This window comes from Cephus cinctus, unplaced genomic scaffold, assembly GCF_000341935.2.
Source record: "Cephus cinctus unplaced genomic scaffold, Ccin1 Ccin1_scaffold0997, whole genome shotgun sequence".
NCBI lineage: Eukaryota > Metazoa > Arthropoda > Insecta > Hymenoptera > Cephidae > Cephus > Cephus cinctus.
This window is the reverse complement of record NW_014333542.1, coordinates 705,334-718,348: the sequence shown is the minus strand read 5'-3', so window position 1 is coordinate 718,348 and position 13,015 is coordinate 705,334. Positions and strand designations below refer to the sequence as shown.

The 13,015-nt window shown below is 45.3% G+C and overlaps 2 protein-coding genes across 7 annotated transcripts in view; one reads left to right on the top strand and one right to left on the bottom strand.

The window, feature by feature from the left end:
• Positions 1 to 1,062: 1,062 nt before the first annotated feature.
• Positions 1,063 to 13,015, bottom strand: part of LOC107271606 (ras-related protein Rab-37) — a 54,860-nt gene continuing 42,907 nt past the window's right edge. For 3 of the 5 annotated variants that reach the window (XM_015747807.2, XM_015747808.2, XM_015747806.2), the window contains exons 5-9: positions 4,620 to 4,730; positions 4,059 to 4,167; positions 2,871 to 2,981; positions 2,630 to 2,771; positions 1,063 to 2,554 (exon numbers count right to left, since the gene is read on the bottom strand). In XM_015747807.2, coding sequence (XP_015603293.1) covers positions 2,437 to 2,554; positions 2,630 to 2,771; positions 2,871 to 2,981; positions 4,059 to 4,167; positions 4,620 to 4,730 — 591 coding nt within the window. In that variant the 3' untranslated portion in view covers positions 1,063 to 2,436. Of the gene's footprint in view, positions 2,555 to 2,629; positions 2,772 to 2,870; positions 2,982 to 4,058; positions 4,168 to 4,619; positions 4,731 to 5,543; positions 5,902 to 13,015 lie in introns of those variants that run through there. The other 2 variants (XM_025088768.1, XM_015747809.2) reach the window with 2 other exon arrangements.
• Positions 6,276 to 13,015, top strand: part of LOC112494921 — a 20,099-nt gene continuing 13,359 nt past the window's right edge. Inside the window, exons 1-3 of one of the 2 annotated variants that reach the window (XM_025088792.1) lie at positions 6,276 to 6,358; positions 9,095 to 9,212; positions 9,352 to 9,631. In XM_025088792.1, coding sequence (XP_024944560.1) covers positions 6,329 to 6,358; positions 9,095 to 9,212; positions 9,352 to 9,631 — 428 coding nt within the window. In that variant the 5' untranslated portion in view covers positions 6,276 to 6,328. Of the gene's footprint in view, positions 6,359 to 6,532; positions 8,692 to 9,094; positions 9,266 to 9,351; positions 10,510 to 13,015 lie in introns of those variants that run through there. The other variant, XR_003060904.1, reaches the window with a different exon arrangement.

The window sequence follows — 13,015 nt, the reverse complement described above, 5'->3', positions numbered from 1 at the left end:
GCCGAAACACTGTGCATGTCTGCTGTTCACTCATCAGAGTATGAAATTCAAAAAACTCATATTTATGTTATTACCCGCGTTTGGGATTTGCTTAGAATGTACTTTCTACCGATCACAAACATGAAGCTGGTTCGAGGTTCCTTCGTCCAAAGGACGCGTCGACTTCAGATGCACATGCTTCAGAGTGCCACCCGGTATAATTCCATGCGTCTCACGGAGCTCACGAAAATCAAGCGTAGTATTACTATATATACTTGACCAATCAAATACGTGGACTGGTTTGACGGCCCTCCACACAGGTGGCGCGTCGATGCCGAAATAAAACTTTTACCATGAAAATCGGCTCATTGGAAATCTTCCTACTGATCGCTAGTGGATTCACGTTAAACAGCATGCGCACAGCTACTGACGAACTGTTCTGGCAATGGCTCCTGTTTTGTGTAGGTTACAATTATTTATTAAAACAATACTACGGATTTAACTTATCATTTACTTACCCCAAAATACTCAAGAATGTAAATTAGCTAGATTAGTAGTTGAAATAGAAACACCTTTAGTCTTATACGATCCCGATTGAATGACTACAATCAGTGAACCCTGAAAAGAAATAACAGAGTCAATATTTCTTTAATCTCGAATAGCATAACTCGTTGGCAATTATCTATGGACAAAAGTAAGTTACAATTTACTCGTTTTTACAACAATAAATGGGTAATCAATCATTTTTAGTTATTACCTTATCAGCTAAGATCCGCAAAGCTTCGTTTCTGTACAACGATTTTACCAGCGTAAGTTTCGGATGACATATTTCGAGCCATTTATGTAGCCAGTAGAGCCGACAGATGGCACCACGCGACTCCCAAAATTTTATTAAGTTCCTTGAGGCCCATGGATCCTTCAACCCCACTGACTTGCGAGTAGGAAACTACGACGTCATTAGAGGTATATTTAACACGTGTACCTAAGTACAGAATTGCTCTCCCTTAATCAGAGATTTACGTACTTATTATCCACTTTGAAAAAATCATGGCAAGTCTAACGAGGACAAAAACATAATGAAAATGATTTGGCCAGGTATCTTTATTTTATACGTATAATATTCCGATACATATTTTACACGTAATACGAGTACCTGCCGTTTGATAGTTAATTATGTGTATGTACACTTCAAATAAAACGAGCTCGCGAAATGATTCGTTATATTTCTGTCCAATAAATTTTTTCAATGGCAAATTCGTAGGTCTCGCGTAGATTTGTAAGTTATCATTTCCATCCCAAAACACAGTGAAGACAATAGAACGAATCACGTGGAAAAACTGTTACGTACGCTACTGCTATACTTGTACGATATCTCGTTAAAAGTACGTAAAGAAGAATTAGGAAAACTTAACAAATCTTATAAAACGCTGAGTGCTTTGTGCAAATCTAAATATAAAGCCGGCCCCGCAATTTCTCAATTATAAAAAAATTATGCGATTTTCAAAAACATTTACTGAGGCCGAGAGAGAAGTTTTACACGCGTATCCATCAATAATCCATTAGTATAAATACCATAAGTCCCTTTTTTTACAAAAAAAAAAAAAAAGAGACACATCAATGTATTACAGTAAAAATTAAATTTATGCGCATTTTATTCAACTACGGCCACGTTTTTTTTTTAAATATTAAAAATTGACTGCGAGTTTTATCGGCATTAATCGAAAACAATATATAGCTATACAATTCGCTTCAATCGATCATCCCTCTGTTACAGCCGTTTACGTACAAGCAGTTGCCACAAGGACTAACTTGGGTTCTTCCCACTGTACAAATGGGAACCTTTATTTGCAAGGCAGCCAAGCAAGTGCACGGGATGCTAATTACTCAAGTGATTCGCCAAAGGGCCAAGACGCAAACACGACTGAGCGTAACCTCAGGATACACAGTTACAGGTATAGATGTATCTGGCATCTGTAGGTGGCTAAGGTTAACGCAACGATAAGTGGGAGGTCTCGTTACGACCGTCGTGCTAGAAAATTCTCTAACAAGCCCAGCCTATTCACATTAATTTACAGTACATAATTAACCGTCGATATATCTCTATCTACTCAACAAGAATGAGCGGCTCCTCGCGCGCCTCTACAGAGCCACATCCTTAAGCCTCTCCAGACAGAAATGGTGGCCGCCGTGAGTGTCTTGTTACTTGAAACTAGCGCATGAAATTTTTTTTATTATCCTCTCTACCTGTGCTCCTTCTCTATTTTACTATAAATTTTTCATTCTCTCTTTGTACGTCCAGCACGAATTATCTAAAAATCGTCGAAAACGCATCCGGCGACGCATCGAGATGATCAAGACAGTAGGAAAGCAGCGTCGACTTGGTTTTCGCCAATTGGGTCCCTTATCTCTTAATCCAGGCCAAGAGGAAGATGCTGCGCGTCACTCCTATCACTCAGCTCACGTCGTTAAGCAGTTTGAGGTAAAGCAAGAATTTCTTTGGGACTGCTGACGCACGTAGTCCTGCACGTTGAACCTGGTCTCGTCAGTGTTGCCACTCTTTCTAGCCTTCAGGTCCCTGGAAAGAGTGAAAGGATATTTTTCAAATATATTATTTTCTCATCATTTCCACAGGTCCACGATATCTCCTTACCTAGCGACCGCTATGAATGCCAGTTCCACGTTGAGTCCCGTTTTCGCTGAAGTCTCCATGAATGGAACCTTGTACTCGCGAGCCAATCGTTCGCCGTCTTCTCGTTTGATTGCCCTCTCGGCGCCGCAGTCGGCCTTGTTGCCTGAAAGTCATCATCAAGGATCATTCCTGCTCTCGGCTGAGGATATACCTCGTGACTTGGACCTGGTCCATGATCGTCATCATCATCGGCGATACCTACCCAGTAGCATTATTACGACGTCCTCGTGTGCATACTCCCGGATCTCAACCAGCCAGGCCCTGATGTTATCGAAACTCGTCTTGTTCGTCACGTCGTAGAGGAGCAGCAGTGCTGAAACCAGTTGCAAGACTCATCCATTATGCAATCCCATTCGAGAGAGACACGCATCGAACATGCGCATTACGCGCCACGCGAGCGACAACAGCCAAGAGAAGATTCGAAACCGTAGGAACTCTGATTGTTCTCGTTATAGGAATCCCAGAGGAAGAGGAGGAAGAGGAGGAAGAAGAGGAAGAAGAGGAAGAAGAGGAAGATACACTGGGCGTTCTTCAAATATCTCGGATTATCTAAAAAAGATGGACCCACCGTGAATAATTTTCAAGCCGACTGTAAATTATCAAACGGATCAAATCCACGTTACGTATTTTGGAAGAAATTTGGAAAAATAATAGAAAACATTATTCGCCCTCTGTAAGAAGGGGGGGGGGAGAGGAAATTGGTATGTCACCGAATCACGAGGTTACAAAGGGTGCCTTTGACATACGCGTCCTGGAGTTCTAATAGAGTTCCATAAGCTTGCTGACGCATCAGAATTGACGTTAGTATCATTATTCGCCGGTAGATGGCGCCAAATGCTCTCTGTCAAACGTCAAAACATACGCACGTGTTCGTCATGCACGATGAATACCTCGTGGCCCTGGCATAAACAATTAATAATTAATATCTAAGCAGCGATTTGGGGTTAGGTCAAAATTGTAAGGACTGATAACGTAAGTTGAATATTGAAAAAAGTGAAGAAAAAGTATTCTTCGCCTGAGAGACCTATTGACGACGCAGTGCCAATCGAGAAATCCAATCGCACGGATCCTCAAGGCACATTCCTAAGACGCTTCCGTGACAAGGATTAACGTATCAGGATCCAGGATGATCTGGATGAAGAAACGCGATGGGTCGAAGGTTCCAGCAGACGCGTTTACGTTACGCAGCGGCCATTGGGACGTGGATAATTTAGCGATTGCGGAATAAGCCTGAGGTCTCACTTGAGGTCCAGGACTCGGGATGGACGGTCGGGAGTGTGCCATTTTACATTTAGCGGGGCGTGCCGTGCTGAATCCTTAGATCGACGCCGACAAAAGGATCGGCAGTCCTGTTCTGGCCGTGACGATCCTGAAAAAAAAAGGATCTTACCATGAGCATCCCTGTAGTAGGCGTGAGTGACACTGCGAAATCTTTCCTGGCCTGCGGTGTCCCAGATCTGAAGTTTGACCCGGGTGTCGTCAACGGTAACGACTTTGTTCTGCAATTAAGAAAAAAAATTATACTAAGCGTCATAATTGTTTGTCAAAAAAACGAAATGGTTTTTCTATTTATACAGGCTGCGAGCACTGCGTTCATTTCGTCGTCCCGGAAGCGCAACGTATTATGAACTGGGATCATCATCCACCCTTGATCCGCTAGTCACCCTAGCGTGCATCCTATTCCCATGGGACCCCCTGCTTGGCACGCTGGGAAGGAGGAGGAAGGAGAGGTGCAGCAGACTGTGGAAGGTTGTGCCAGGAGAGAGAGAGAGAGAGAGAGAGAGAGAGAGAGAGAGAGAAACAGCAACTCCACGGCAGAGCCACCACGTGGACAGTCGGTAATCTCGTTTGCGTTTCTGCACAGGGTGGTTGGGTCGTCTTGTCTTTTTGTCTTTTTATTAATTCTTATGGACAGTGTCAACGTCCCGTGCTGCGGGATACATTGTCTCACCCTGAAATCGATGCCCACGGTGGATATGAAGTTTCCAGATAGAAAGAATCCGTCGCGGAATTGCACCAGGAGGCAGGTCTTCCCCACGCCGCTGTCTCCGAGTAGCATCACCTGATTGTAGTTTTTTCTCAATTTAGTACCAATAATGCCCTTCGCTGGCAAACAAACCGGGGATTTGGATATACGAGTTTATCATGGGACCTTCTGTCGGATGGTGCTTCGACACGGAACGATTCTAGCGGAATTGGCTGGTATTAACGAGGGAGAATTCGGGGCACGCGAAACGAACGAAAGGAGGGATGGAATCGTTTCCTGGTTAGCTGAGGGCGCTATTAATCTCGGAGAGTCCGTATAAAAAAAAAAGTGCCAAGGCAATCTCGGGTAACGACGGGAGCGAGACGAGTTATTTTTTTTTTTTTTTTCGAAATACGTATTACCGACGAAAACTCTCCGAGGATCGTCTTCGAGCTATTGGAAGATACAAGGATGAAAGACAGATTTAGTTACATTAAAAAAAAAAAAAGTAATTTAACTGAAAATGTAATAATATTGTTTTATCGAGGAAAAAATAATTAAAAAAGTCAATTTTCCATTATATCACGTGACCGTATTGAAAACCGATAAACGCGTTCGAATAATTCCCGCGCGAGTATACGTAAATCGTAAAGGTACATATTCACAATCGTACACGTTCGAAAGCCAAGCACTGTCAGAATATCCCATAAACTCAAAAATAGCTAATACGGCCGTTATCGAGGTAGCTTTAACAAAAAAAAAGTATACGAAAAACCGGATCATGGAATTATTTTCCAGCGATCGAAGAGAGCCAGAAAAATAATTCCTCGAGCGACGGCCATCTTTGCTTTCGTAGCCAGCTCGAATTCCACGATAAGTACTAAGGTATCAGGAGCGCATGGTCAGGACCTTGAAGAGGAGGTCGCAGGTCTCGGCAGTAGTAGTTGGATTCTTGTGCGTAGCATTGGGATTGCGCGGACTGCCGGTGGTGGCAGCACCAGCGGGCGCAACAGTATTGTGCACGGATTGTCGACGAGTGAAGACGCTGGCGTTGGCAGCGGCAGCAGCAGCGCCAGTGGGCCCCGTGGGTTCCTGGGTAGCGTGACTCTTGAGGCCCCCCACGTTAGAGGGGGCACCGACGTCACGTGACACGCCGGGGGGTGTAGAGGGGCTCCAATCGGCACCGCGTACCCTAGATCCAGCGACCCGACGTACATTCCGTACGCCCTCCTCCATCGTGTTTCTGATCTCCTGCTACCAGGAGCACCAATTTGCTCTTCTTCTTCTCGGCCACTCCTCGTCGTGCCGCCCGTCTGCGCCTACCTCGACGGTACCTCGGCCGTGGGGTCACTCAACTCGGCTATACGCTTCTGTGCCTTACGTTTGCCGCGTTCTGCGCTCCGTCGAGAACGTCTGCTCGTAAAAGCGGAACAAAGCCTGCTCTTGCCCTCCACGCCCCTCTCGACCTCCTCCAGCACAGCGCGTAGCTCCTGCCACTCCTACTACTCCCAGTACTCTTAGTACTCCGGAGCGTAGCGCCACGAAGGAAAGAGCGTGCACACGGGAAAGTAGCGAAGGAGGTCTCTCGTGTGGAAGCCCAGGAGAATATTTTCGTTTTATTTTTATTCCAACCTTCGGACTCGCAAAATTGAAATCTTCAAGTATCTACGAATAACGAAAACGAGGATAATCTGATGCTCAAGAAGACGGGAGGAATGAAATCGGTATTAATTTCATAACGATTTACGTATGTGGAGAATCAGTTTTGAGATAAAATTTTGTAAAATTTAATTTTCAAAATAATATTTTTTTTTACCCACGCTAAAAACGAATTTTGGAGAGAGTGAATAAAATTCGTGAATATCGCTGAATAAATGGGATCTGACAATAGAGGGGGGGGGGGGCGATTGCTTTGCTAATTGGTATAGGAGAGATTTGGGTTTTGACGCTGACGAGGACAGAAAGTTTGGCTATCCCCGCTTCTTGCCAGCCGAGCGCCACAGGTTACGGGCGGCACGTGCACGTTTGCGCGATTTTGCAAGCGGCTCTAAAAATAGCGGTGCGCGATCGCCCGAGGCCGCGCCCGCAGGAACTAAACGCGCTGCGAATAAGGTAGGATTACAATAATCCCAGCGCGACGTATCCTTTTTGCGAGCGCCGATTGGCATCGGGGGATTATTCGCGAATAAGAGCCAGTCCCCCCGACAGATCAAACCGACACTCGGCGATACCCATTTTTCGACGTCTCGTACTTGTGCCCACCATCCCCCCGACCGAAGAAGGACCCGCCGCGATCTCTTCACTTCCTGCCTCCTGATTAGCTGGAGGCAAAAGGGACTCGGTGGCTTCTTCAATAAAAACAGCTCCGAGGAAGCTACAGGCGAACCGGAGAATCCCTGTCGTCGACTCAGCCTTCGAAAAAGGGTCTGGGTTATCGATCGCGCTACAGGTTCTTGTACATTTAGGGGTGATTTCCAACCGAGCGACGCGCTGGACGCGCGACGCGGAACGTCGAATGGATTTCATATCGTGGTGATATACGCATGAACGGATTCTCGCTCCTCTCTAATAACTAAAATATAACGAAGCTTCCGAACTCGCTTGAATTTAGGGTCCTCATTGGTTGGTCGGTAACGAAGAACAAAGGGAGTCGAAAAGGCGCAGTTAACGAGCGTGAAGAGGAAGAGTAATAAAATAAAAATAGAGGGAGAGAGAGAGAGAGAGAGAGAGAACAAGGATGAGTCGCGATAGCAGCACGAGTAGACGATGAGAATCGGTAGATTCGAGGCTGGTCGGCCCTGCCTACCCGCTTTGGGCCCACCCACGCCCCAGAGACAAGATGAAAAGGCTCCTTTTTTCTGGGCCCCGTTCCTTCTCCTGGGAGCCGGGACCCAACTGGTGGCGCCCTACCTGACCCACGCTAGGCGTGGGCCACGACTCTCCTCGATCTTCTCGTCGTTCGCTTTGTGCTCGGCCACTGACACCATCATACTCACGTGACCCAACTTTTGCGTCACTTTTTTCCTTGTCCGCTCGTGCCATGCTCTTTACGTTCATGTTCTCTGTCTCTATTGCTCACTCTCTGTCGACGTCAGTTCTACGCTCTTTCTAATAGACACACGGCGCGTCCTGTTCTCCGGCGGACTCGGGCCAGGCCTGAATCTATCAACGAGGATGCAACTAGAGCGCGCACCGGTCTTTTCCAACTGTTGCGAATCCGTGGGGTAAGCTTAGGTTGATTGGGATAATTGGATTTTTGGGTTCTTGGCGACCTGGCTCAATTTCGTCCTCCTCTTAAATACCAGCCGGCACTCTGGTTTCTGTGTCGAATAAATGTGAAACTTGTCCTGGAATTAATCGAGTTCGGAAAGTCATCGATTTCGCAGTCAGAATCGAGCGACTGCCTAGATATTTTCGAGCGTAAGAACCGGATATCTTTATGTAAGCAGGACAAAAACCTCCTGCGCAGGTGAGAGCAGGACGTTCAACTCTGCCTATTTGGTTGTGTGAAACTGAGAGCACACTACGGCTGCCCACGTGACGGATATTCGGACGCGGGTCTACCATTAGGAGGATCGTGAACTTCCTATCGCTGTCGATGTTCTAGAAGGTTTGAGGGGGGGGGGCTCGGTCGATTGGCAAAAATTGAAGGTACTCGTGAAAAATTTGTATAACAGGAAAATAAAAAAGAGTTTACGTACGAGTTCAAACGAATTGGATCGTCGGTTGTCACAAAGGCGACACCTGTCGGAAATTATTGATTTGCCTACCGAAGGTAATCCGATAGGTAGTAACGACACGTCACGCGCCGGAAAGTGCGTTAAGTCTTTTGATAATGGAGCGGAACCAGCCGGATCCCTTTTACCCTCGAGCCAAATCAACCCCTCTTGAATACCTCATAAGCCCGTGTACGTCCAGTACGCAAAACAACCCTTGCGCAACCTGCCCCGAAGACCATCCGATTAACGTTTGACGAGGGTGCGTCCAGGACACACTGTCGCGGCAAAAACGGGCCACCATTACTGCTTTGATTGGCGATGTTCGCAGTTAAAAAAAGGTTTGTGGCAAAATATTACGAGCGACATTAATTCACCTTTATATACGGTGTCAGTAATAAAAAGGACCGATTTTTTGGGTCTCTCTAATTAGCGAATTGAGTATGTCGCCCAAAACCGACGTCGAATTCTCATGGTTCGTGACTCCTAGTTTTACAGTATTAAATTATACAAATTCGAGTAAAAGGATACGGATTAAAGTAACGGCGATTACATAGAAAAAAAACGGCAATTAATTGAAAAAAAAAAAAATAATTTATGTAATTTTAAAAAATTCTAGAAGGAATAACTGTAAAAATGTTCTCGCCGTCTCGATACAATGTTTCGTTGTTGGTACTTAATACCCCGTTGACGTTACGGGAGAACCCATCCGCCATCATGAAAATTAATTACTCTCTTTGACAGAAGCCACGGCCATTACGCGCACGGCGACCACTACAGAAACATCAAGCGCCCACGACCTCTTCCCCGCTGGCTGTTAGCTTCCTGAAAGCCAATGCCACACGACTGTACACGCGCTTCCGTAAGTGTTACATGCTTGTAATTACCAGAAGATGCGCAAGACGGAGTCTCGAGGTCAGTGTGCAAAGCGCTTCAAGTTTTTTCTTCTCAGTCGATACTACTAATTAACAAACTAATTAAACCTACCACGTTGTTTACAGCAAGAGCATGTTACGGTCTCAACACCGAATCCATTCCGTACTTCGTTAACCAAAGACCAGCTCCATTTTCACGAGTATCGGAATCCGCTTATAAGGGTTCCACCCGGTATATAGCGCCAACAAATATCCCAATTATTGATACCTTGCAAAGGAGACGCTGCTGTCTCGCGCACGAGAAACGATACGAAGAAAATTGTTTCTATTCGCACACTCAGAGTAACTATGACATGCAGTGTCATCGACTGGCAGAGCGACCAATCAGAACGATCGATGAACACTCGTAAGTATCGCCAATCTCCGCAAATATCGTCATCACCGTGTGGACATAGAGAGGGGGGAGCAACGTTTGGTGGAAAATTTTTACAAATAATTCAAAGCCAGTAAAATTCACTTTTAAGAGAAATAGGAGGCCGCCGGCTGGATTCGAACCTGCGACCTGGCCAATACGAGACTGGCTCTCTATCCACTGGGCCACGGTCTACCGGCTGAGTGTAAATTAAATATCGTCAACATATACACATACGGTCCATCCCGAAAAAAAATTATATAACGAATTACCCCTGCAACCTATGTACGAACAAATAAACGATACAACCCGGTATATATAACATGAAAGTGAAATATAAAATGTCAGAATAGCTTTTGCTTACGGTAATATATCAAAGTCAGGACAAAAAACGGAAATGCTATCCAGCAGCATCGGAGACTCAAAAAGCTTTTTAATTTTCAACGGCAGAAGTTCAATTCGATTTCCCGTCCAATTTCTTTTTTCCCACCCCTGTTCGCCAAGTATCCACCCTTTCGTCGCCCTAACAAAGTCAAGAGACTTCGTAAGAGGGGTGACGAAAATGGGTAACAATGGGGCGTTCTGGATGTAGGCGCGAGAGCTAATAATTCCTCCTAACCCTATCGCGCGTTTACGGAAATGGGGACATCCCCTAATTTCTCCTCCCGAATCCCCTCCAACGCTTTCCGTGTTCCGAATACACACTTTTCCTCCTGTTTCGTCATTAATGCCTCAGGCCCGCCAACTACTATGGTATTAAATCAAAGTTCGCCTCAGGCTTGATGTGACGTCACAAAGGCCTAACGCTGATCTGAATGGGTGCCCCTAGCCCCTCCGGCCACCCTCGCCCATATGCGAACATGCAGATAGCAGGCAGGACTGTATGTCGTATGCCAATTTACGTATACATAAATATATATATATATATACAGATATACAACGCACATGAAATTTTACGCCACAGGCCTCGCTGACTTTTCCAAGAGTCTTTGTACAGGCGAAGTAATTGAAATGAACAAAGTGGAGAAAAAAAAAAGCATAAAATGTTCGTCAAGGGATATCGATCTCGTAACCAAGGGCAACAAGATGGACGCTGATAAGAGTGACTTTCGAATGTAAAGTGTATTCGTACGTTAGGAGGGGGACTGCTTTTAATCAGACAGATTCCGGCAACGGCGTGAGTTAGAAGTGTCAGCGGGAATGTTTCAGATTAGAGTGAAACGGATAGGCGGGTTCAATGTAAAAGTGCGATTACGTTTTATCAAGTCACCCGGTAGATTACGGATGATCCCGAAGAGCGACTTTCGCTGCTCGCGTATTGCTGTCGCTACGGTATATAGATAGTACAGAGTCGAGTCGAAGGGTCGCCCGGACGTGTGCCCGGGAGAAATTCTCGGCAAGGATTAAAGGGGATTTCTAATTATATTAATTAGCCTTGAAAACGGCTGATATTGTGACTTTGGGTCGTTTTCATCTCTTTGAATAAAAACTTATTGACTCGCCGCCATCCTTCCGGATAATTATATCGAGCTTTGCGAACATTTGGCCGGTCGCCGCTGGCAAGTGGCTGACGAAGGATCAAAGTGCTCGGTAGGAGTGGCGGGACTCGTGGGACAATAAAAATTTTGAAACGGACTGAAAAGCAAGTAAAGTCGCCGCGTTAGGAACTGCCCTTCGGTAGTCCCAATGGTAAATCACGCCCACTATTCTACAGGGTGCCCCGGTACCGGTATGCGTCTTGTGAACTCGCCATAAAGCTATCCCGCCAATCACGTGTTACACGAGTCGTAAATAAATCGAGGTTGACAAAAATCCGATTTTCTCCTTTATTAAATTCAAAAAACACTGGCCGCGCCCCTACTTAGAAATCGCCTGTATAATTGCTCGCGCGGCCTCATAAATCAGCCTTAACGTACATAGAAACGCACCGTGCACAAAGCACGTGTCTGTGCGTCTCGCGAATAAAAGACGCGACCGAGTGACGATGACTTTGAGTGTCCTTTTTGGATCCACTCGTTTTTTTTTTTTTTTTCCTTTTTCCTTTATCCATTTTTTGTCCATCCCCTCGTATTTTCTACGTTTAGAGGAAAGTGAATTTTGGCTGACGAAAAAAAAGGCGAGTCGTTTTAAAGTGAGTTTTTTAAGGAAAAAATTGTCCAAAAAATTTTTCGTGTAAAAATTTTTTTTTTCTTTTTTTTTTTTAACCAACCCCTTATATCTTCACGTGACACTGGCATAATATTTCTGCATATTTCTCACGTTAATGAAACGCTAATCGCGCGGGCCTACGGAACGTTATAAGCCCGTAAATCTCGTACGTAGCCAGTTCTCTGTAATCTGTGCGCTGTACTCCTATACTCCGTAAGGAACGTCGCCCGGGGGGCCTTAACTCGAGCCACCGAGGGAAGTAAGGCCCATTTCGTAACCCTGGAACGTTAACCTGCATTCGCGCAGGTCGCACCCACTTAATATTACAATTCTTACTCCCTGACTTTATATGCCTGTCGCGTTGAGGATTTTGCGCAAAGACCAAGTCGATCGGTGGTATATAACGAGCGTGTGAAACCATGGGCTTAGACTTTACGTGCAGGTAAATCCGATACGATAAGAAAAACTTAAGGTGAATTTCTATGGATTTATATCGCGTTTTACATACATCTACCAACAACCTTCGGTCTTACCGTTAAAATATACGTATAATCGGGGATAGGAAGTTACGACGAAATTTTCTGTCTTAAACTATCGGAAGCGATCCTCAAGACTGGTTTTCAATAACCAACCTGATTTCGCTAATTAATGTGTTTGCGAGTGACGAGGTAGCATTCTTAGTTCACGGAGTAGCCAGCGAGGTCGTTTGTCTTACACGTCAATAGGAATGTGAACCTTAAGCCTTTTTACGGTTTTCACGTAGCGACTGATCTACCCGAGCATTTTAATTGCTATCGATATATCTATACATAGAGCTAACGACTTTCGCTATACGACAGACTTGAGAATTCACGTTAATCCTCTATCGATTATCAATACCTTCAATGAACACTGGATCGTCAGTTTTGTTCCATGTCGGGGTACCAACCCCTTTTACGAGAAAAAAAAAATTTTCATTCAAACTTCAAGATTGCGCAGCAAAAAGCTGTAGCGCCGTCTTGAGTTACTTGAAAATTCCCCTTGAGAAACCACACGGCTTTCAGCCAACTTCAAGCGGATGATAGATGACTTCAGCCGCATCCACAAAAAAAAAAATATATGCCCGTGGCAACCGACGGCCCGTCGCTTCCGCCATTTATGGAAACGTTCTCGACGCCTCGAAGAAAAATTTTTTTGTGATAATCTCCTTTATTTCAATCCCAAAGTTCACGACCCCCCCCCCCTCCCCCC